The sequence below is a fragment of the Erithacus rubecula genome (genome assembly GCF_903797595.1).
Source record: "Erithacus rubecula genome assembly, chromosome: 22".
Lineage (NCBI taxonomy): Eukaryota > Metazoa > Chordata > Aves > Passeriformes > Muscicapidae > Erithacus > Erithacus rubecula.
In genome coordinates this window covers 7574199-7598037 of record NC_136674.1, presented here as the reverse complement: position 1 = coordinate 7598037, position 23839 = coordinate 7574199, and the positions used below count along the sequence as shown (strand labels likewise).

The 23839-nt window shown below is 45.7% G+C and overlaps 1 protein-coding gene across 3 annotated transcripts in view; it reads right to left on the bottom strand.

Moving 5' to 3' along the window:
• CLIP2 (CAP-Gly domain containing linker protein 2) overlaps positions 1-23839 on the bottom strand; it is a 78102-nt gene that overhangs the window by 30648 nt on the left and 23615 nt on the right. For all 3 annotated transcript variants that reach the window (XM_079324905.1, XM_079324907.1, XM_079324906.1), the window contains exons 3-4: positions 11632-12170; positions 1033-1157 (exon numbers count right to left, since the gene is read on the bottom strand). In XM_079324905.1, coding sequence (XP_079181031.1) covers positions 1033-1157; positions 11632-12170 — 664 coding nt within the window. The remainder of the gene's footprint in view (positions 1-1032; positions 1158-11631; positions 12171-23839) is intronic.

Here is a 23839-nt window from a genome sequence, read left to right as displayed (position 1 = left end):
GGCACATGGCTGCTTATTTTTAAGGCTGACCCAACATAAGAAACCTTCGTTAGAGAACCTGAGATCTAACAAGGCAGGAACTCTCAGCTCCTCAGTTTCAAAGTTATAGGTTGGACTTGATGATATCAAAGGTCTTTTCCAACCTAGTTAATTTTGTGAAAGATAAATCTCACCTCTAAAGCCAGATTGCCTTCAGAAGCTCCAAGAAACCAACAGTATTTCCCACTTAAGGAACTTGTGTAGGACAAGGAATAGTTGCACCTGTATTTGAAGCATGATCAAAGAGCTGCTGTATAATTCAGATTTAACACCACCAAACTCAAGATCCAAGGCCTGGGTCACTCTTAACTAAATTCCACATGAACAGAAAGTGCTTTCATGCAAGCTTGTGAGATGTCCCTGCCTAGTTTTATAGGGACTAACAAGGTATTTTTTGGAAAAGAGTGGAGGTGCCTATGGAATCAGAGGTGGTAAGATCAATTAGCAGACACCTATCACACTACAGAATTAGGACAAGGACAAAAAACAACCACCAACTGTTCTTTCCAAATTTTTTTGGAAATTTGCTCCCAGAAAGAACAAAATAAAACATTAAGATGAGGAGAAAATAAAGTAAAATCTTTGTCTTTTGTAGCTCTGACAGTGTGACTTACAGCACAAGAAGAAAGTTTATGATGGGAATGTGTGGTAGAAAGTAGAGTTAATACAATTAACAGAGTCAATTTCTAGCAAAAATTAAATCCCACTGTAAGTTATCTTCCCTCCCTACTTTCTCCTGTTTCCTGAAGCCATTCAGGTTCTCCTTCACAGAAGTTATCTGATCCTGCTTTAAAGTGGCCCAGTGATGAGGTTTGCATTGATCTCCCTTCAAAGCCATCCAAAAGCCTGAGACACTCCAAATGAGACTCTTCCCCCCACCCACAACGTCCAACCCAACACAGCCCTCCTCTCCTGCCAGGTCTGATGGCATTTGTCCCCCAGCCAGCCCAGGAGGTGTGCAGGACCTGGGCTGGGGCTCAGAGCCCACAGTACCTTGTGCCAGCCACTGCCCCATCGTTCTTGCCCAGGGGTTCATCCAGCTCCACTCCACACCACTCTCCCTTGGCGAAATCCGTCTCTCCCACGTAGCGCACCACTCCTGTCTTGGTGCCCCCCACCTGGCAGAGAGAAATGCTGAGCATTAGAGATGGCAGCACTGACACAAGGGGACTGAAGCTGGCACAGGCATTTAGAGAAAGGGACATCTGTAGAGAAGACATCTGTGTTTTCTGTTTCAGTTCTCACACCAAGCTCTCCCAGTGCTGAAACTACAAAGTGATTTTGGGACTGCCTGCCTGGAAGATGTCAGAGTAAATGTAATGAAAACGTATTTCAAGGTGTCAACTAATTGCACCAAGTTATTTGTGAAGCCACAAAGGAGTTTGAGCCCTGCAGGCACAGCTCATACCTGCCTTGCCTGGAGAACCATGACTGCACTGCCAGGTTTTCAGCCCTGTGCTCATTCAGGCAAGAGTTTTGGGCAGTGCTGGGCATGACAGCAAGAGGACAGCTGAGCCAGGAAAGCATTCCTTGCTCCTCAGCTTGCTCCCAGGATGTAGAACTGCTCAAAATAGAGTTGTTCCACTTTTATCTACACTTCCTACAGCAATTCACAGTGCTGACAAACTGCATGGGAGTGGGGCTCAGCTCACTGCCAGGCATCCTCCAGCACAGCTTTCTTCCCCCACCATGGAGAAATAAGAATAAATCCCACCTTTTTCTCCTGAATTTACACTTAAAGTTCTCAAAGTTTGCAGCTTCCTGAGGAGGCTCAAGGAGGGAAGTCAGGAACCTTGGGAGCTGTTTTGATCATTGCTCCAAGAGTTTGTGGCACTGAGCAGCAGCTGCCTCTGCACTAAACACTCCCACTTAGACACTTGGGTGAGAAAAGGAAGACAGAAAGGAAGGAAAGTGGTTCTAAAGGTTCATACTTTAAGTAAATCAGCGTATGATCCAAGCCTTTTTAGCCTATCTCTGCTAATGCCTAAATTCAAGGAAGAAAGCTTAAAAATAAGTTTAAAATTAAATTGGCAGTTTCATCCTGCAGTTATTCATTTTCTTAATATTAAACTGAACATAAAAAGGTATCAACAGAGAATTATTTTCCTACAGAAAACAGTGAGAGCCAAATGCAGAAATCTCTGGGTTTGTGTATTCCAGGGTGGGAATGTTAGATTTACCAATTCTAAATCCCTAAAAAAAATTGCTTATAAAAAAGGAAAAAAGAGTTTCCCAGACTAAAAGTAACTGCACCTTTATGGACTAAACAGCAGAGTTCTGAACTCTGGGTCCTACCTCAAGTCCTGGGAGGCTGCAGCACACAGCTTGAGTTAGCCCTCTGGAATTCCTCTCACTAGGGATTCAAAGCATTTCTGCTTATGGAAGAAAATCTTTGGGGATGTTCTCTTTGCTATAGGATAGAATAAAATATTTGCCAGCAGGAAAAGGATCATAAGAAAACTTTCTGGTTCTACACTGTGCCCAGGAGTAAAAAGACAATTCAATTTCAGTATTAGGTACTTGGCAAGTTACTGATTTGAACAGTTGTAATGAATTCTTTACCTTACACTCACAGTTAAATGCCAGTCCCTATTTTGATTGATTTGAGTTTATACAAATTTAGCCTCTTAATATTAATGCAATGATTTAATGCCACTCTAATACATTTCTTTAGCTGCAAGTTGAACTCAATATAAGTGTAATTAATCTTAATATCATTCATAGGAACTTACCACTGCTGATGTGCCCCCCCCAATTTTATTTTTATTGTGTTTTAATTCTAGATGTTGAGTCAGATATTTACCAAGCCATATGACCCTGACAGAGTCTCATGCAAGCTTTAAAAACCAATGAGTTCCCTCCATCAGTGTGCCCATGGCATCTAGTGCAGGGTCCCACTCTTCCAGGCACACACAGGAGCACTCAGTTCTGTACCCATCACTGTTACATATTTCAGAAAGCTGTTTTCAGCCAAGAGGGTAAAAAGCAAGCCCTACTGACCTGATACACATATTAATTATGCCAACACCAAAACTGGGCAGTAAGAGTGCAGGCCATGCTCCCACCCAAAAGCCCCATGTCATAGAGGACTGTAAGCACAGAGCAGTCCAAAACTCCCCCGAACAGCCACATGATTCCCTCCTTCCAGAGCAGTGTGCTCTGTTTTCACTTGCCATTTTTCTGCCACCCTCTGTGTGTGTTTTTCTCTCTGTAACACACACCCTGCCATACAGCATCATGCTCTCACCCAAGCCCAGGCTGGCACATCTGCTCTCCAAGAGCCTGGGCTCCCCCAGTGCACTCAGGAGCCAAGGTCAGGCTGTCACATGTGATGCCAGTGCTTGAGCTTCTTGTTGAATTTCCCATCTTTTGGCAGCCATGCAAAAACTCTGATGGATGGAGGGCCCAGAAAATCCACCCATCTCAGACATGCAGATTTGTTCAGCTAATGCTGCTGAAATAAATAATGCTTTGAAGAAGGCAGTCAGCAGGTTGTGCTGTGTATGAAATGGTCTCATCAGAACAGAATGTTTGATTCTATCAGACCCTTCCATAAATCAGAGGTATCACCTTGGGAGAGGACACAGGGCAGCCAGGGAAGTGAGTAATGGCATGGCATGAGCTCTCAGCCATCCCTCCTGCCCATGCTGGCTTGGATACCACTATCTGTAACAGATGGAACAGCAGCTGAGCATGGATGGCTCCTGTGGCACAGAGACCTGAGGATTCCAACCCAGAACATCCCAGCCTGATGCTGGCATCAGTGACACTCCAGGTCATGAGCTCCTCTACAGGGAACTTGTCTGCATCTCAACATGCCTGGAGTGGAGCAAGGGCAAAGTGGAGAGAGCACCCCTCTGTGTGCTAAAGCCAGAGACAGCACAGAATTAACAATGCTGCCACCAGCCTCAGCTCAGATATATCACAGCTTTTAGAGCAAGTTTCACTCAAAAATGAACAAAACTCCCAGAGCTTTTCTGAGAAGCCTTTAATAGTTACCTTATCAAAAACTATTGCTGAGATTATTCATGCCCAAGAGAATGGGATTTTACTAAATATAAAGTGTTATTGCTTTTATAATTATTTTGGGAAAAACGACAACAAAAACCAAGCATAAAGCAGCTAAAAAGAGCTCTTTCTGGAAGTTCCAAAAAATGGAAACAATATTGACACAGTGATACTAGATTTTTTTTGTTTTGGAGATTATTTTGGCCAGTGCCAACACTCCAAGTTTCTCCATTTCAGGTAAAAACATTCATGGTTAAGTTTAAACAAGTTTGTGGTCGCCCTTCCTCTTGGAAGCTCCTGGAACATTCAGCTCCAGACTGAAGGTCTCTGCCCCCTTTTTCATGCCTTTGATCAAAGGCTATCTTGCTGATTGGTCCTTTCCCCAATGAAACATCCCAAATAGTTTCAAGGGACAGTCCTGGGCTTTACCTTCCCAACAAAATGAAGGCAAGGCTATTCAGCAGGTCTGTATCTGCTGCTGAGTCAGAGCAGCAACATGCAGTCATGGAAGGACATCCACACACCTTCCCTGCTAATTGTAGTATCACATTTTACTGTGCTTTTCCCAGCAAAATGGGATCCAGACCAGTATGCCAGGGTTGAGAAGATAATGAATGATGTTAACCCTTCCTGACACTGCCTTCAACAGAGCTAACACATCATTTAAACTATTTACCAAACTAGCAGCAGGACAGATCTCAACCTGGCTGCTGTGAGCAACACCCTCCAGCCTGTGTTTGCTCTTTGCTCCTCATGGCCCTGCTCATCCCACATTAGTTTCTTGCTCCAAGCAAGAATCTCTTGGGATCTGCTCTTACCCTGTAGCCTGTGGGCATTGCTGTGCTTACAGAACACTCCCATACAGCTCAGGAAGAAGAGAAAAATATTCTCTGTTCCTTTCAGGCCAACAGGGACTGTCCCCAGCCATGTCATGCACATTCAGGGGTCAGCAATGGCTGAGGCACCTGCCTGATCATATTCCCAAGCAGAATTCCAGAGGCAGCACTGTCCTTTCTGTTTAACATTCTAATTTACCCATTTAAATTGATTTTCAAAGCATTTCCACAAGACAGGGCTGCTGACCAGAGGGTGGAGGTGGGAACATCAGCTGCCCAGCACACTCTGGTGTGCCTGCTCTGCAGAGCTCCTGTGTCCCAGGGAGCCCTGAGACTGTCCTGCTGCTCACCTGTGGGAAGAGGAAGGAAGGGGCAGGGGAAAAGAGCACACACAGGACACTTGCTTCACACTCTGAGGACCTTCAGTTACTTTTTGTGTGCAGCACACCAGCTTATCCCACTCTGTTATGGGATGAGGCCAACAGGAATTGGTCATCACCTTTACTGGACAAGTGTGGCTGGTTCTGGTTTGAGCTGTAGCTGCAGGCTCTATCCAGCCTGTAAACTGGAGCAACCATCCTTTTCCTTGGGGATAAATGGCTGGGCTTATTTCCCCCTCCCCATACTCATCCACCCACTCAAGGATTTTATTTCCACCCAAGCTGAGAGAGGCAGGAGCTGCATTTTCCCATCATAAACAGTTTAACTCTTCCAAGCACTGAAAATCACTGTGCAATAATACTGATTTACAGAGGGGGCTTCTGGCACAGGCACAGGCTGTGGGTCCAGCTACTACAGATCACCTGAAATAATGACCTGTGAATGCAGGGGGGTAAATGTGTGAACCCATGGGAGATGTGGCCAGCACATCCTGGGGCTGTGTCCCAGCTACAGCCAGGGCCAGTGTGCAGCAGCTGGTGGAAGGTGGAGAACTGGCTTGTGGTCAGGTTTATCTGTAAATACAACTTACCTCCATGTGCCATCTGGCCATCAGCAGCTTTATCTGATCAGATAAACACCATGTCATCTGAGAATACCAGAACTGGCTTTTAGGGTAAGAGGAGAAACAGCCAGCCAGTAATTACAGGCCAGCCCTCTGTATGTGAAGCTACAGGAATTTTTATAGCTTCTTTTCATCCAACCACTTATCTTTGTGCCTCCCATCCCCACAGCACAAGTCAGCATTGCACAGCAATGAGTCTGACAGCACTGCTGATGCAAGACATTTCTGTGCATTTATCTGTCAGGCACCAGTGAGAAAATAATATCCTAGGGATGTGTAAGAGGAAAGCCTGGAATTACAGCATCCCTCCTGGGGCTGCCTCAGATACCAAGTCTGCCCATGTCAGTAACACAGTTTGCTCCACAGCCCACTTCCAACTCTACTGAACTGCAGATACTGCACCCACAGACAAGGGCCAGGCAGTGTCTCAGCCCAAATGAATGGTTAGGAGGGTGTGCACAAAGAGCCTCTAAGGATTCATGTGGCAGCAGGGCAGGGCAGTTGCTTTGGGCTATTTATTTCCCTCTTTATTTCACTGCACAGAAACAGGATGGTTTCTATGAAACCATCTTCTATTCCACAGAAGTGTGATAGAAGGGACCTTAAAAGTTCATCTTGTTCCATCCCTTGCCATGGGCAGGGACACCTTCCACCACACCAGGCTGCTCCAAGTCCCAAGCAACCTTGCCCTGAACACTTCCAGAGATGGGGACAACCTGTGCCAGGGCCTCAAGAATATTTCCTAATATCAAATCTAACCCTACTCTGTCAGTTTGAAGCCATTCCCCCTTATCCTGACACTACACACTCCTGTAAAAAGCCCCTTTCAATATTATATAGACATTATTATATAACAACATTATATAGAGAGGAAAGAGCTCTAACTGGAAGTCCTGGATGTTTTCTTGTCCCTTGAATCCTGCAAACAGCTGGAACACTGCACTTCCCAGTGCCTGTCACAAACTTGCATAGGGACAGAGATCCATCATTCCACAGTCATTCTGCTACACTCTCTAATCACAACACAGCAACTGCTGCTCTAAAGGATGGAGCTCTAAGCAGGCAGTGGAATACCAAGAATCCTGCCTTGATAGAACTACAGAAAGATCCTTCCTTTCTGCCTGATTAGCAATAAGGAATATGCCTGGTGATTGTTGGTGTGAAAAAGGCCACACAGGAGCATTGCTGCACCTCTAGGACTCCCCAAACTGGGAGAGCTCCAATGGTAAACCAGGAAAACAAAGAGCAGGACTCCTCCCCCATGGCACCTTGCATGTCTTTCCAGCAGTGAGGCTTCAGCCTCAGGCCCTGGAGCAGCTCAGGGACTCTGGCAGCAGAGCAGTGAGCTGCCTCTGGCCAAGGACAAGGCTTAGGCTGCAGTTCTCCTGCCCAGGGAGCTTCTCAGGAAATTACTTCTCACTCAGGAGGTTCAGTGCTCTCTGCAGCTCAGGGCTGTGGCAGGGACATGTGGGGGGATACTGAAGAAAGAACTTGATTAGTTTATTCATGAATGCTTTCCATCATTTGCCAGGAGCTGCAACACACTGCAGGCAAAGTTCTCAGCAGACAGACAAGATGATGAGAGCCACAGGCTCAGGGGGAAGGCCAGGATGCATTTCCAGCAGCTCAGGCAGGCTCACACAGCCCTGCCCAGCTCCAGGGCTGCTGCACTGACACTCCCTGAGTGCTGCTGCTCCAGCACTGCCACTGCCTTGGAACATCTGCAACTTCCAGCACAATCACACAGCTGGAATCCATCCTGGTGTCTGGGGCAATACCCTCAGCAGCTGAGCCAGCCTCTGGATGTAACCTGGCCTTTAAACAGTCCTGTTTGTTACTCCATTTCAGTGCTGAAGTGTACAGTCCCAGTTAGGAAATACAAGCATGGCTGAAGGGCAGAATAGCTACTCTAAGAGCAATTTTTTTGTTTAAATTATTTTTTTTATTTAGGCTGACATATAATAAAGCCACTTATTTTCCTCAGCTCTTCAGAAAGCAATGGCATCCAAGGGGAAATGAGTTCAGCTGCTAAGAAGGCTTCTCCACAAAGAATGCAAAATACATTTTCTTAGGCAAAAAACCAAGCAGAAATTCCTCCCAGGCAGAAAATGCTCCACACTGCTCTGTTTCCATCCCTTCTTTCCCTGCAGAAAGGCAAAAAGCCAGCCTCACATTAACAGAACTTCAGCAATTATCCTATTTTGGGAACTCCACTGTCACTAAAGCAAAGGTTAATTGCCCCACATTTATTTGCCAGACTTCAAGAGATGAGTTCTACAATATTAGGGTGGATTTTTCATTTCTTTAATGCAATTTTTACATCTCTGGGAAAAAGCCTGAGTGCCAAAGGCAAATATTATCTAACTCTTCTAATGGAAAGCTGAAAGTCACTTTCTGCAACTGCTGGAGAGTCAGAGAGATTCTTGTAATAAAGTAACTGAAAAGCAAAAATGTCTTCAAGCTATAATGGATTTTATTGAAGTTAAAGAAAGGCACCATCAGGAAATGGCCAGACTACAGAGAGCCAGGTGTCCTGGCTAATCTAGAAGGGTCCCCTGCAACCTTGTGCACAATCACCACTAAAAACATCCTGTCATTTGAAAAGCCTTTGGTGCATCCCATACATCTAAAAGCCACTCTCAAAAAGCAAACATTGAGAGTAATAAAAACAACTAAAACTGTACCAATCCATAGAGGATGAGCAAAGATTTGCTCAAGGACTTTGAGGGAACTGAGGTTAATTCAGAATTATTGTTTATGTATTCTAATACCCAACATGACCCATTAACTGACACCTCCCATAAGTAAAATAAAAGCTGCCAAGCCAAGAACATGTGAATGAACCATAACAGCAAATTATTTCTTCTTGTTATTATCTGTTCTTTGCCTGGATCTCTGTGACTGTGTGCAAACAAGTCCTGATGTTTCTGTAAGCTGAGCATTGCTGCTAGAACCAGAGAGAGACTGAGCTTAATCCAGGCTCACTCTTCTGGAGCTATTTATTACACTAACAAGTCACAGCATAAACTTTATCTAATAACATGAGGTGGATAAATTAACAGGCATGGAGGAAAAGCTTTTAAGGAATACATCTTCATTGAAAACAAATTTAAAACCCAAACCATTCCCAAAACACAACTCAACAGAAGGCTGGGGAGAGATGCTCCCAGGTTATACCCTGTGGCTCTGCCAAAATTCACTGCACTGAGGTGAGCAGACTGTTCAGGGCACAGGTCCTGTCTCAGAGAACTTGTGGTCAGGAGAAGAACATAATTCCATTTCCTGCCTGGTTCAGAAAGACCAGGGCCAGGTTTACCAAAGATTTTATATTTTGCAGTTTGCCTTCTAATGACTGCCGCTTCTAAAATCATAAGTTGTCACCTGGACACTCCCTGCAAGAGGTAAAGCAGAAAATGGGAGAAAATAAACTCATCCAAAGAGCACAGACCCTCAGGTTCATTTTTCCCTGCTGTTACACACCAACATGAAGCATCAACACTTGTGCAAACAGAGAATGGTGCTGCCACCTCTCCCTGCCCACCCATCCTGGGACAGCAGGGACAGCAGCAGCTCTGCTGCCAGTAGGGATGGGGAGGGATCAGAGGCCAACTCTACTGAAATCAGGAAACAGACAGACCCCTGAGCAAGTGTCAGCTCCTGTGCACATTTTGGGGAAAATCTGAGAAAATGAAACTCTCTCAATTCTACAAACCTACATATTCACACCAGGTTTGCTAAGCATCATCCAGTGAGCACAAGCAGAACCAATCTTCACTTCCCCCCCCCCCCCGAAAATAACCAACTTTACATTGTATATATTTTATATAACTAAAGTAAAAACTATTGGACAACCCAATAACAGTCCCAAAAGGACATTTGAGAATGTCCTTTCTGAGACTGGTTCTGACAGTCTCTGCACACACTCCTGATTCACACTGACTGTGGAGCCAGTTCTACCAAACACCTGCCATTAAACAGATGTCCAGTCTGTCTGCCCTCCCCACAACCACTGCTGTACTGGAACCAGGTGCAAATGAAGGTATCCAGGAACACATGGATAAATGGGATTCACATTATCCAGGATGTGCAAAGACTGATCCCTCTGCAACCTGTCACAGCTTTTGGTCAGAACCATATTTACCTTTTAGATCCACAGATATTACTACAGATCTGCTCAAATGCTTGGCTCTTTCAATATCTGATATTACACTATGTATCACACACACTAACAATACAAAATTCTCTTACAGAGCTGGACAGAACCCAGTCCTCCCATCTTTGACATCATTCTTCCCCTTGTCCATCTCCTTTGCTACAACACAAATGACAAACTAGGTGGCAAACTTCCAGTAACCCTAGTACATTCCTAGTACAAGTGTGGCATTTTGGCTTAGTCATCAGGTAGTCTATTCCAAATAATGAAAATAACAACAGAAATCAGATGTGGATAACTCATCCATCACAACCTCTCCCAAAGCCCTGCCATTTTCTAAAAATTACTGGAAGTTCCTCTCTGTACAGGAAAGAGGTTTGTGTCACATCTGACATAAAAACCTCAACCACCAGAAAGAGTGACAAGCAGGAGAGATTCTTGCAAGTCCTTTCAGACTATGTACAGCAACATGGAACAAGACACTGCTGCAAATTCCTTGAAAGCCCAAATAACACATTCCATTATGGAGTACTGTAAGATTAGAATATAATAAATGATTGTGCTTCTATTTCCCTCATATTTCAGTTGTTCTCTCTCTGACATCTTTCTAACATTTCAGGACTTGTCTTCAATACAAGAAGTACTTTGGAACACATGCACTAATGAGAAAGAGAGACACATCCAGAAGAAGTAGCATCCCAAATAACACTGTATATGTTTGATGCCTGCTTGGCCCAGGCATCTCCCAAGACCACATTCCATCCCACACCTCAGCACCAACCCTGTCCTCCTTTTGTCTTGTCCTGAAGCTGACCAGGAACACTCAGCAGGGGGGACAAATCTTTGTCCTTTGCCATTGCAGGGTGTCTTGGGTTGCAATACAGGGTGCGGCCAGAAATGTGAATTCTGTCACCATCTGTTGAGCCAGGTGTGGCAGTGCCCCTGATCTCCTGGCACACATTATCTGCTAATGGGCCATCTTTAAACCAGCTGGGCAATCATCTTTATCTTCCCACAGCCCATCCTCCCTCCAGGAGATATCTCCTGTTCATGGCCAGTGAGTCCCAGTGCATGACTGATAAAATTCCATCATCCCACTGGGAGATGCTCCAGGCAGGGCAGGAGCCAAGCCTTTCCTACCCAGATAAAAACTGAGATTTTGGACACCAAGGTACCTTCTTCCCACTGGATTCCAGAGGAAAGCCAGACCTTTCCACATCATCCCTGCACCTTCAGAGGAAACTGCACCTTCTCCAGGAGCACTGCTCCAGCTGAACCACATCTGCCCCTGCAGGAGGATGCAGCCACCATTGAGTGGGACTGCTGCCACCACCCTGACTGACTGACGGGTGTCAGCTTGGATTCTGACTCTGGCAGGGTTTGGGATTGTTCTTTGTAATACTGCATTTCTATTTTAATTTTCCTAGTAAAGAACTGTTATTCCTAATTCCCATATCTTTTCCTGAGAGCCCCTTAATTTCAAAATTATAATAATTTGGAGGGAGGGGGGTTTACATTCTCCATTTCAAAGCGAAGCTCCTGCCCTTATTGGCAGACACCTGTCCCTCAAACAGGACCCAGGATGCACTCACCAGCACGCGATCCCCGAGCCGCAAGTCCTTCTCCCCCTTTTTCACAGAGCCGCTGTCGGAGAGGTTGGAGCCGGACTCGTTGCCGGTTTTCATGGCGCTGTTGAGGACGCTCTCCCGCAGCGGGATGACGCGGCCGGACAGGGGCGGCGTGGCCGTTCCCGAGTGCAGGGACAGGTTCTGAGCCGTCAGCGAGTCCACGGAGGGCGCGTCGCTGCCCGAGCCCTCGGCCGCCGGCTGCCGCGTCAGCTTGGACGGGCGCGTGAAGATGCCCTGCAGCGGCTGGCACTCGAAGTAGCGCACTCCTCCCACCGAGCCGTCATTCTTACCCACAGGCTCGTCCAGAACAACCCCTGCCCACTGGCCTGGGGCAAACTGCGTCTCCCCAAGGTACTGGATCACTCCTGGCTTCACTCCGTTCACCCAGACGCGCTCGCCCACCACAAAGTCTCCCAGGAAATCGTCGCCCACCTCGGCAACCTTTGAACCCGACTTGTCGGCGCTGGCGGTGGACGTGGTACCCTGCTTGTGTAAAGGTGAGCCTGTGGATCAAGGAAAAAGAGGGTTTTGGTATAAGGAGAAATCCTAGAATGAAGCCAAAACACTAGGAAAAAGGTGTTTACAGAAAGGAAACATCTGGGACAACAACTTAGATTGCAGTGTACACCCTGTGAAGATTAAACCTGAGTGACATCATTACTCACCTTCCTTGGTGGGAAGGCAGTCTGCACAGATCCTCCATCTGCTGCCCAGTTTCTGCAGGTCCCACACAGAACATAAAGAAACGACCCCATATCTTCATCTCCTGTACAATACCTCAGCCCCCTCACAGCCCCACAGGGGCTACACTAGTGTGGATAAGCTCAATAGCACAGGAGTGCTGGTAAGGACCAGAGAGCCCAATGAACTGCTGCTTTGCAGAAAGAAGCCAAAGACATCCTTTTACCCCAAAAATTAAATATGTGTGTGTGTATATATATATATATATTTTATTTTTTTTTTTTAAGTGTGAAGCACTGATGTTTTAGTACTTGGCACTATGAGAACCCCATTGAGTGTCTCACCAATGGCACCAAGAGCTCCTGTGGGAACAGACAGCAGCCTCCACAAATTCCCCATTTTTCTCAACTGCTGCTGTGCCCTTTGCTGAACAAGCAGCACCTGGGCTGTGTTCAATATGAACAGCATTTATTTAAACAGGAAGCATCTACAGACCTTCATGCACAGCCTTTCAGGACCACACAATGTGCATGGAGCTCAATATAACTGGCAATAAAGAGTGCCCTTTTCCCAGCATCAGCCTTTCAGCAATTCTCTGCTGCCTGGGGAAGGAACACTGCAGGTGATGCTGGTACTCACTGCTCTGCCCACACTCTGCAGCAGAGGCTTGATCAGCCAAACTCTCCATAATACAAAATGGAACCCTTAAACACATGATAGGTGCCTGAATGGGAACAGAGTCAACCCAAGCAAATGAGACAGCAGTGACCTAAGTCTTGCTGACCCCACTCTCAAACCCTCCTATCTTAAACTTTGTGCTTTCAGCCTGGGACCCAGGCACCAAATGTCAAGAACAAGTGAACTTCATTAAAACTCTAAGGGTTAAAGCAGGAAGTTGAGTAAAGCCCTAATAGAAATCACAACAGAAACTGAGGAAATAAGCTTGCAAAGTAAGATCCAGCAAGTCACATCCATGGACCTTCAGCCATCCTCAGCTCTCATTAGCCATGAGGTCCCAAGTGTGGGTCTCCAACACAGCTGGTGTAGGGGGTGTTTGCAGGAGACTTGGTCCCAAATATCCTGTGCTCAATGAAAGCTCCCTGAACTCTTCACCTGAACTTTCAGCTGAAGTTTCTGGCTGCTATCAACCAGAAAAGTTTAAAGCACAGCCAGGAAAAATTTTTATTTGCTACCAAAGAAGCTGACAGAGGACACCCTGAGCAGCTGCAGAGACAAGCCAAACTTGAGTGCTTATGTGTAATGAACTGTGAAAGTTGTTCAGCCTCAGCCATCACTGCAGCTCAGTCTGCAACACTTCTACAGCTCTTCCACAAGTAATGGGCCTGACAGATCAGGCTCAGCTCCTAGAAAGAGGGAAAAACAAAAGCTCTCAAAGCAAGATACTTCAAAGCTTTGCTAGAAGTCTAGGAAAGAAGAAAGAAAAGAGCTCAAATATCATGAAGAACTTAGTTTCTGCTGAATCATGTGTTTTACAAGGATCAATTTTGATACTTTGGTTCTTATTAGACTCCAGAGTCAACACTTGACAAATTTCTATGGCCACCAGTTTGGGGCCCCTGGAAGCAGTGCCTCTGCCTGGTCTGAACCTTGTCTGAACAAGAAGAGAGCAGCAATTAAGGTGTGATTGTACAAACTCCTCTCATGAACAGAAGTATCTCCAACCAGCTCACTGGGCTCAGTGAACTGAAGCAACTCTTGAGAAGATCAACCAAAGGGGACATGCACAGCATAACACATGGGAAATGCTCAAGAAAATTCCATGATGGGCACAGGAAGGACAGTAAATACTGTCCCCACCTGTGTGAGTACTGTTCCCAACTGAAAATGTTGGTGGCAACAGAGATCATGGAGCTCCCAGAAGAGTTCAGTCAGCCCCAGGGAAAACCTTCTTCTGGACCCTGCCTTGAAGGCTTTCTCAACCTCATGTGTTCATCAAGAAGTTTTGGGGGCTTTTGGGCAACTTTCTGGCTTGTGTCATTCTCAATTCTCAACCAAGATGAGCTCCATCAACAACATCAACATCCATCAACATCAATAACACTACATCCAAGAACCAGTTTCACCTTCAAAAAATAAACCCAAAGACTATAAGGATGCTTTGAGCTTCTGATCTTTACAAAAGACTTTAAATAAAAAGAAGTGTGAAGGAAACAGTGTTCCATCCATCTGAACTATAAAAACAATCATAGGAAGATAATAAGGCCACTGTTGTCATTTCAATGCTTAATAGCATAAGACAGTAAAGCAGATAGATAAGAAGTTACATTTTAAGAAGATAAAGAAGTTAAAGAGCCCAAGCTGGCTACAGGGGTTTATCACCAATAAGGTCTGTGATAGGTAGGAGAATAAATTAAATTAGAAACACAATTTACACCTTGGTTTCATGCTTGGCAGAGCACCCTAACACACCAAGATCATGGCACTGACATGTTTGTGCACACATATGCACAGTGTCAAGAACAGCCAAACTCAACCTACTGCACAGGGAACTACAGGCACATAAAATCTGGGAGGTTCTGCTACTATATTGGGAAGAGATCAAAACTGTTTTTCCAGTCTTACTGGAGCCTCAGTTTCAGCACAGCTCTCAATTTTGGGTGTTAGTTAATGGTTAAGATACAGGTCACATTAACTCTCACAAGCACCTCTGCAGTGGGGCTGGGATAAGCAAACCCTTCAGCAGCAAAGAAAGGCAGGAAGGCTGCCCAAGGCTAAACAAACACTACAGCAGGATTTCAAATTGCATTTAGACTCACTGCATTTCACTGCAAGAGCAAACACCATCAAAATTGACTTAGACCAGGAAAATAACACAGAACAGTTCATTGGATTCCTGGTGCAACACTGTCTTCCCCCAAAAGTGAAAATATAGTGCAACTTTCCCACTCTTGTCCATTTTAGGTGCCTGTCTGATAGGCAGGTATGCTGAACTACAGTAATTACATCTCAGGGAAACAATCTCATCCCAGGCTCCTCAGCAGTGCAGGCAGAATCATCATTATTCTTGAGCATGAGGTGAATTATTCAAAATACAGGATGCAAATAAGGAACTGCCTGAAGCTTCACCTTGTTTATTATGGCCACAATGTAGAAACTTGTGTTTTACATGGCTTTCATTACCCACACATGAAATAATAACCACAGAGCAGCTAATGGACTTTTGTGCAGCAGGTTTTCAGAGAAGCCAAGAGTAACCATGATCAAGTTGAACTCACTTCTCTTGCCTGTAACCAACCCATTAACCAGATGGTCAGACAGCATCCAGAGTAGACTAAGCTCTGATCCTGCCAGCTATTTGGTCACCAGCCTTTCAGAAGGCAAATGGTAGCAATGAGTAACTTGACTTCAACCCCATGAGTATCTTAGGATAGCCCAAAAAGTGAGAGCAGCTGATGGCACTGCCCTCAGAGACCTGACACTGGCATTGCCACTCTCCAAGTGTCTCCTACAGCTGAAGGAAAGCCATCCAAGAGGATTATCACAACAGATTTCTGAGCTTTCCCAGCCTAAAGGCACCTGAGGAGTTGGTCTGTTGGTCTGGGTCACTTGGATTTGCTGTTTTGAAGAAAAGTCTTCTTCTAGTCAGACTCCCCAGATAAATGCCAACAAGTTCCAAAAAGCTCACTAAGAGAAAAGTTCCAAGAAACAGCAAAACAAAGTAAAACAAGATCTCAGGTACAAAAGTGAGAAGAGTTATGCAAGAGAAACACACCAAATAGAACAGGCTGGGTACACTCTACTCCAGCCCTGCCAGTACCTGCTGATGCCAGTCAGAAGCCACAGGAACACTCTGAAGGTCACTGCCAGGCCTAACTCAGCAGCTCACCTGAGGCCAGCAATGAGGAAGGTCTTGCTGCTTGATCCAAGAGGATCCAGCACAGAGCCCACTTCTATCAGCACTTTGACAGCAGTGACTGCCTCCACCTCTCACTGGGACTCCAAGACACAACAAGCAGTGAGCAGGATCTCCTCCACTCAGGCTTTCCAACTTTACAATCCTATTGTGTTCATTAGCTGGCTCATTCTTTCTGGATTAAATAGGCTTCCTGTAGGTCACAGCTTCCAGGGCTGAACAACAACTCAGAAATTGGAGTCACACAGAGATTCCAGCACATCTTATCCAGCTCCAGATCTCTGTGTTACCTTTGGCCTTCACAAAACCTACACATTAACCAGCACTATGGCAAACCTGGTGCTTAGAGTTTTTTTCTGCAAACTCACCCCATTAGTTTTAGGGACCCACACTGACAAATTCCTGCCAGCAAAGAGCTGGAGAGGTTAAAAGTTTAACTGAAGTTTCAGCCTGTTCACAGGGCTCTTGTTACCGTGTCAATGAAAGCTATGTGTCCAAAATCCCTTGAAGCACAGGGATTTCTGCAAAAAGGGCATGGATCCTGCCAGCTCTTGGAAACTGCTGTAGAAAGGAGTGAACAGAAGCTTTGTGTAGTACAGAAGCAAGAAACCCTCCCTCAAGGAAGCTCTGGCAACTGAAGTGGGAGGAAGAGGCACTTGCTCTGCAGCATCAGCAGGAGCAGCTTTCCCTGCAGCATCCCTGACAATGTGCTCAGCCTTGTGCTGTGCTAAAGTCCATGCACTGCACACATCCATGCACTGAACACATCCATCCCCTCGCTCCCTCCACACCTCCTCACCTCCCACAGCACCACAGCTGGTCATTTCTTAACACCAGGCAGCTGAAACAAAGTGGAAAGGAAACTTGTATCTAAAGGGGAGGAGGGAGAGGAAGGGAAGAGCAGTTCAGTGTGAGAGCAGGGCACAGTGAGTGTTGCCCATGTATTTCCTACTCCCTGCAGAACCCTTTTGTAGTCTGGCTGCTCCCAAGACACATGCCAGGCACCACAACTGCCAAATGCAACAGCCTGTTGTGTTGCCATGGGAATCAGGAGACAAGCAGTTAATTGATAAAATGGAGGCACACTAGATTTAAAAGAAAGAGGAAAGAAAAAAAACAAAAGCAAAACAAAAAAAACCCCACAAAACCACACACACACACAAAAAAACCCCAACCAACAAAACAACAACAACAAAAAACTCACAACCAAATGAAAAAGAGAGATTCCACAGCAGCATCTTGTGTCAGGAAGGAGGGAGAAATAAATGTATTTACAGAAGAGTTTCACAGTGCCCCCACAAGAGGCCTTTTTCCTTTTCTATTTCAATTTTCAGAGGTTTTTACCCTCTAACATCTCCACATCACAAGACAGCCTGGCATGCAGCAGAGCTGCCCACCCACTCCTGGCTGCATTCCCTCTCCATGGCAATCAATAATCTTCTCATCCACTACCCAGCACCAGAAGCTGCCCAGCAGAACCACCACTGCCACAAGGCTGAATTCCCTCCACCCTGTGGCCCCTGCTGTAGATACCACTAACCTGTGACAGGGCAGCAACTTCTGCAGTCTGTGAGCATCTCAAAGTGCAGCCTTGCAAACAGACTGGCCAAAAAAACGTTTTGTTACCAGCTCTGCTCCTCCCAGCCCGGCAGGGCTTCAGGACAGTGCTCAGACCAGGGGCTGCAATGCCCATTTGAAGCCAAGATTTTGTCAGCTGAAAAACCCTACAGCTGGCCACAGGGGTGCCAGCTAACAGGAGTAACATCTGGTTTTACTGCTACAGGGGCTGTGCAAGAGCCTTGGAGCCATTAGAGCAGCCTGGCTCACTGGGTCAATGCTCAGGTGATGAGGTGGGGATGACAGTCAGACACAATCCCTGCTCAGGGCACCAAACATCTGCAGAGGGTGATACTCTCCCATCCAACAGCCCACCACCTCCACTGAGAGCTGGACAGCATGGTCTTGTCCTTACAGCCCCAGAGCTGTCAGCTCCTGGTGCAGTGGTTTCACTCATCTACTGGCACTGTAGGTGATGTAAGCCCCTCTCTGATGCCATTTCATCTGCAAGCACAACCCTGCTGCACCTCACTGATGGAGAGCAGAGCTCTTCAGAGCTCAGAGGGGGACAGTCCCTGCCACCTACAGCAGCTAGTCAGCCTGGCAAGAGAGAAGGGAGCACAACCTGCTGCACCTCCAGGAGCTGCCACCTGTGCAGGGAGACAGGGATTCTCCCCTTGGCAGCAGCAGCAGCAGCCACACAGGCACAGACAGATCACCTCCTGCAGAAGGGCTGCTGTCTGCTGCCCTCACAGCACTCTCTGATGGTGATGGAATTTCTAGGTTCCCACACAGGGATTTGAGCTTCTCAAAGCAACCTGGATTACATAAACATGACACTGTTAGCAACCAAGTGAAAGCCAGCTCATTGCCACATCCAAATTCAAATTATCAAGCACAGCAATGAAGTGGCTGTTTTCTGCAAGATTTATCACAGCCCTTTCAAGCTGCAGGATGAGGCAGAAACAGAGAGGGAAGAGGTGCCTGAGAGCAAAAGCAATACTTTGCAGACAATAGCCAACTGCCTGGCAGCACACTGGGAGGAAGGAGCCCCAGAGATTTATGGCTGACTTGGAAACAACGACTGAAAGCTCTGCAAGTTCACAGCTGAAAAGTTGGGGCTGTGATCTGGCACAGAAGCAAGCTCTGCATCTGGTACCCTGAAAATCCATTGCCCCTGCTGCTCCCAGGAATAATCCCAATGGTGTGGATATTAAGACCTGATACAACTTCAGCATCCCTGTGTTATCTCCTTTGAAGAGAGGAGGCATATCCAGAAATAAAACTGCAATGAGGAGGAAGATAATAAGAATGAGAATTATGAATGAGAAGCAAAACCAAGTAAGGAGCATTGCAAAGATGTCTTGCACTGAATGGAAGGAGATGCCCATTGAGACAAATATTTGCCTCCAGAGAGGCAGCTGGGAAGGGCAGTGAACCTCAAACAGACATCCCAAACAAAGGCTTTCTTATAAAGGTCTCATTCAAGATGCTGACTGGTACAAAATCTGCTCTGCCACAGACACACATTCTTGGTGCCTGCTAGAGATAGGAGGGATGGAGGAGCTGGGGGGGTTACCAGCTCTGCTAGATCAAATCCTGCATAATTCTGAAAAGAAACAAACAGCAAAACTATATAATTATGTGTGAGGATTTCAAGTTTTTTAGTTTTTGGTTTTTTTTTTCCAAATAAACAACAGTATTCAATGAAATATGCAAAGCAGATTGGTTTTGGCAGTACAAGGAAGGCAAGTGACTAATAGAAAATGCACAAGATTTCTTTCACTGGGGAATAATTACCTTGCAGCATATGGAGGATCTATTCATCTCAAGATTGCAGTCTTAATTTTTATGTAATTATTATTTTTAAAGCCATATTCTTTCAACATTCACTTTTCAATACTCTATTTAACATTTTTCAGCCTTTAAACAGGGCCTATATATTACATCTCTGGAGAAGCACCCTCTTTTCACCAAAAAGAATGAAAACAAAAATCCCACAATTTTAACAGCTTGCAAGTTTAACAAAGATTGGAGCAACCATATCTTCATCCTCAGCATGTGCCACCCCTCATCTCTAGAAATAACATACAGACAAATTTGTAAAACTAGAATTTAATAAATGCCAGCTTAGTATAGTAAAGTAACCCAGGGTACATTACAAAATAACAGATTCCATTCTTCCTTAAATAAGCAATAAAATCACTTCAACTAAAGAAAGCTTTACTCACTTTATTCACCCTAAGTTATTCTGACAAGAAAACACAGTTTTCCATTCAAGCAAGCCCTTAGCTCTAAAGGTTCACTAAATTTTGTCCCACTAGCCCCACAACCAAACTGGGTTACCTGGCACAGACCACTGCAAGTAATGAAAGACTTAAGGGCAGAAAGGAGCATTAGAGAGCAGCCCAGGGTAACCCATGGGATGGCCCCAAGAGCAGAAACCCCAAGTGGGGAGGGGGAATACTCACAGGAAAGGCTCCTGCCAGCACAGGGAGTTCCTTCCAGCAGCCTGAGTGTCACAGGACCCCCTGCCAATGCCCAGCTCCCACACTGGCAGAGCTGCAGCCACACTGCGTGTTCAGCTCTCTATAAAACCAGCACAAAGCTGATTCCTTGGAGCCTTTTCTTTCCAAAGCAGCAGGGAGAAGTTAGAGAAGGAGCTCAGGCTGAATCTGCCATGCCCACAAGCCCAGCACACACACGTGCACAGCTGTCTGCCGTGGGAATCTGTGAGCACAAGTGTGGCTTGGGGGCTGCTGTGATGGAAGTGAAGACAGCTGCTCTCAGTGAGCTGATCCCATGACAAAAACAAAGAAAAGGAGGCAGACACAGGTCTTTAATAAGACATTTATAAACCATTTCCCAGGCAGAACACTGGCACTAGCATTGAGAGCACAACAGTCTTGGGACTGTTCTGAACTGGAGAAATTTGTCTGGAGCACCAAACATTGTAAAGAGCAGCCAAGTAAAGCATAGTATTTTCCCCTCCACCAGAAGAAATAATTGAGCAGCAGGGTTTTGAATTTTCACAGCCTTCTTACATATTGGAATTTTGCTCAGGCATCAATTCCCACACAAAACCCACTCGGATGGACTCTGGGACCATTCCTGCAGCAGCAACTGGGATGAGCAGCCAAGCAGTAACATTGCTCAAGCAGGTGCACACAGAAAGGCCACTGACTTATTCATTCAGAAATTATAGCATTAGCTCAGTCCCAATCAAATGTAGGATGGAAAGCACCAAAAAAAAGAGTCTGGCTTTGTCTAGAGGGCAATTATTGCTTTCTGATCAGACTGGAGCCAGTTTAGGAGATCCCAGCAGCTCCCTGAATGGGGAACAAGATGCAGGAGAAGTTGCTGTGTGTGCATAACTCGGGGTGTTTATTGATAGGGCATAACCTGAGCAGCCATGCACAAGCAGAGTGACTGTACCTCTAACAATCCATGGGAAAGAAAAGTTAAATGGCAGGAGAGAGTCTAGTTTGACTCCAGCTTTGGCACAGACTGCCTGTGGGCACAGTATTTACTCCAGCTCTGTACAAGCATTACATCCTCAGAGTGCTCAGTGATCTGGTTCCCCCAGTCAGGTCAGATCAGTGCAGTGCAGTGTTTCCTTGGTGTGACAGGTGAGGAGCTGTGCCACTCATACCTGTGCTCCCACTGCCCTTGGAGCCCTGCACAGCCCCACACTCCCCAGCTCAGGCTTAAAGCATCCTTGATTTGGTGCATTTGTACAACTGGAAGCTGCAAGCTCAGGCAGTGAGTTCTGCTGGCACCATGGAATCTCCCCATGATAAGGGCTAAACATGCAGCAATACTGCACAGCAGTCAGATCTTCCTCATTCCTACTGTCCTGACAGATAATCACTTCTCATTTCTACCTGCTAACCTCAGAAACATTTCTTTGGTACAACCACAAGCTCTTCTGTGACTTTCCAATTTTACTTTGCTCTGCTTGCCTCTGGCAGGAGTTGGGATCATCTTCACAGCAATTGTTCTGTACAAGCTGGCAGCTTGCAGCCACAAAAGGTATTTTCCTCATGCCTTGTCTGCAGCTACTTTTGAGGGAAGAAGTGGAAAAATTTAACACCTGACATGTAAGAATGAGCTTTGTTAGCTCCTTATCTGCATGCTGAGGCTGGTTTTCAGCTGTGCTAAGAGCAGAGTTTGAACCACTGGGATGGCACCAGCAGACAGACAAGCACTAGGCTTTCTCCCTTCCTCAGTAAAAACATGACATTAATACAATTGCAGCATCTCTTTGAGTCATCCACCTGAAAGAGGGAGATTCCAGGGGCCACCTGCAGCACCCCAGGATCCCAGAGGAACTATAGCAGAGGTAAAGACATCACCTCATAGCTGCCAAAACCCCTGGGCACAATCCTGGGGCTGCACTGTACTAAACACAGCTCTGAATCATCACTCCATCAGCCATTTATTCCTGCAGCCATACATCCATGCACAGAGCAGGCTACCCAGCACACAATGGACTGATTGTACACAGCCCCATGCTATGCAAAATGCAGTTTGTTGGGCTGGCTCTGCTTTGCCTAATCTAATAAAAAGGATATTTGAGAGCAGATTAACACTGAGTCATCTACTTTATTCCAAATACCTGGCACAAACAGCTAAGTATCCAATTCAAAAGGCAATGAGCTGTACATGAACAGGCATCATTTACAGAAAAACCAAGTCACCTATTGTCAGTGGATGTCTTTTCTTTGTCTTTTTTTTTTTTTGAAAGTAAACACGATCATGATCAGATTTGATCCTAAAATACAAACACTGACCCCCACAGCAAGTGTTCCCAAACCAAACACATCTAAGCCTCAGTGACCACCAGAAATGACACCTTACACCATTCCAGGAGTGATGGTGGGGAAAGTGAGCAGGCACCAGGGTGGTGGGAAACTGGTGGTGTGAAATGAGAGATGAGAGATAAAGCTCAGGAGCTGATGAGTTGAGCTGCACAGAAGACTGAGCACAGGGCCCTGTGCACACACTGTGCCCCCATCCCCAGCACACCTCACTAGGATGAAAGACTCATGTGGACTATGACTCCCTCTCATGCTACTTCTTCAGCACTTTATGAGATTATCAGTTTTAGGCTTTAATCTTCTGAACACCCAGCCAGGATAGAGTCAGTCACTGAGGATGATACCCCCAAGCCCATTTTAGGGTTCAGAATTTTCTCAACATCATGCCATCTTTACCTGAAATCCTTCTGTTCAATCTCCAGCAAACCCTTCTAATTTCTGGCAAGATTTTTTTTTTTTTTTCCTTGAGCAAATACCTCCAAATAAAATATTCTGTAGAAAGTATTTCTGAGATATAAAAAAGGCTCCTGTTATGTTCAGGGACATGAATCCTAAAGAACTGTGCAGATTTAAGTGTGAAATAAGACAATCATGTTCAGGACAGAAACTTATCTTACAGCTCAGTGACTGCACACCCTCAGCCAAATTCCAAAAGCATTAATGTTCACAGACACCACACTTCAGTCAATGAAAAGGATGAGGGGGAGCAGAGATGAAAGCTGCTGCTCCTGTGACAGGACAGGGAGGACAAAAGGCCAGAAAAATCTGCCTGCCAAGATAACCTTCACCTTCACATCTGACTTAAAGAAGATGGCCCATGCCATCCTGTAAGTTGTATTTTGTGTAAAAAATGGGTAATATTGACCTTTGTCACAAGCTTTACAGGAGGTGGTAAGGCATTCAGAGTCTTGAACAGAGAGGTTTCATGTGTGCATAGGAGGCTTAAAATTAAAGAAAGTGAGAATGACTTACAGCTCCTGCTTGGTAGGAATTCCTCAAGCAGATTGGGAACACTCCTGCAGCAGAGTTAACTCCTAATGCTGCTCTACAACTGGAGCACTGGCAGTGCACTACATCACAAATTTACTCCTGAACCTTGGTGCAGGTTCAGCTTTTTTTTTTAAGAGGTACTCGTGGCTAAGCTCATCACTGCCTTCCTCTGAGACCATGTAAAAATCCCCATTCACAAACATTTTCTTTCTCACAACGAATTCTGCAAACACATCCATGGAGTGAAGCA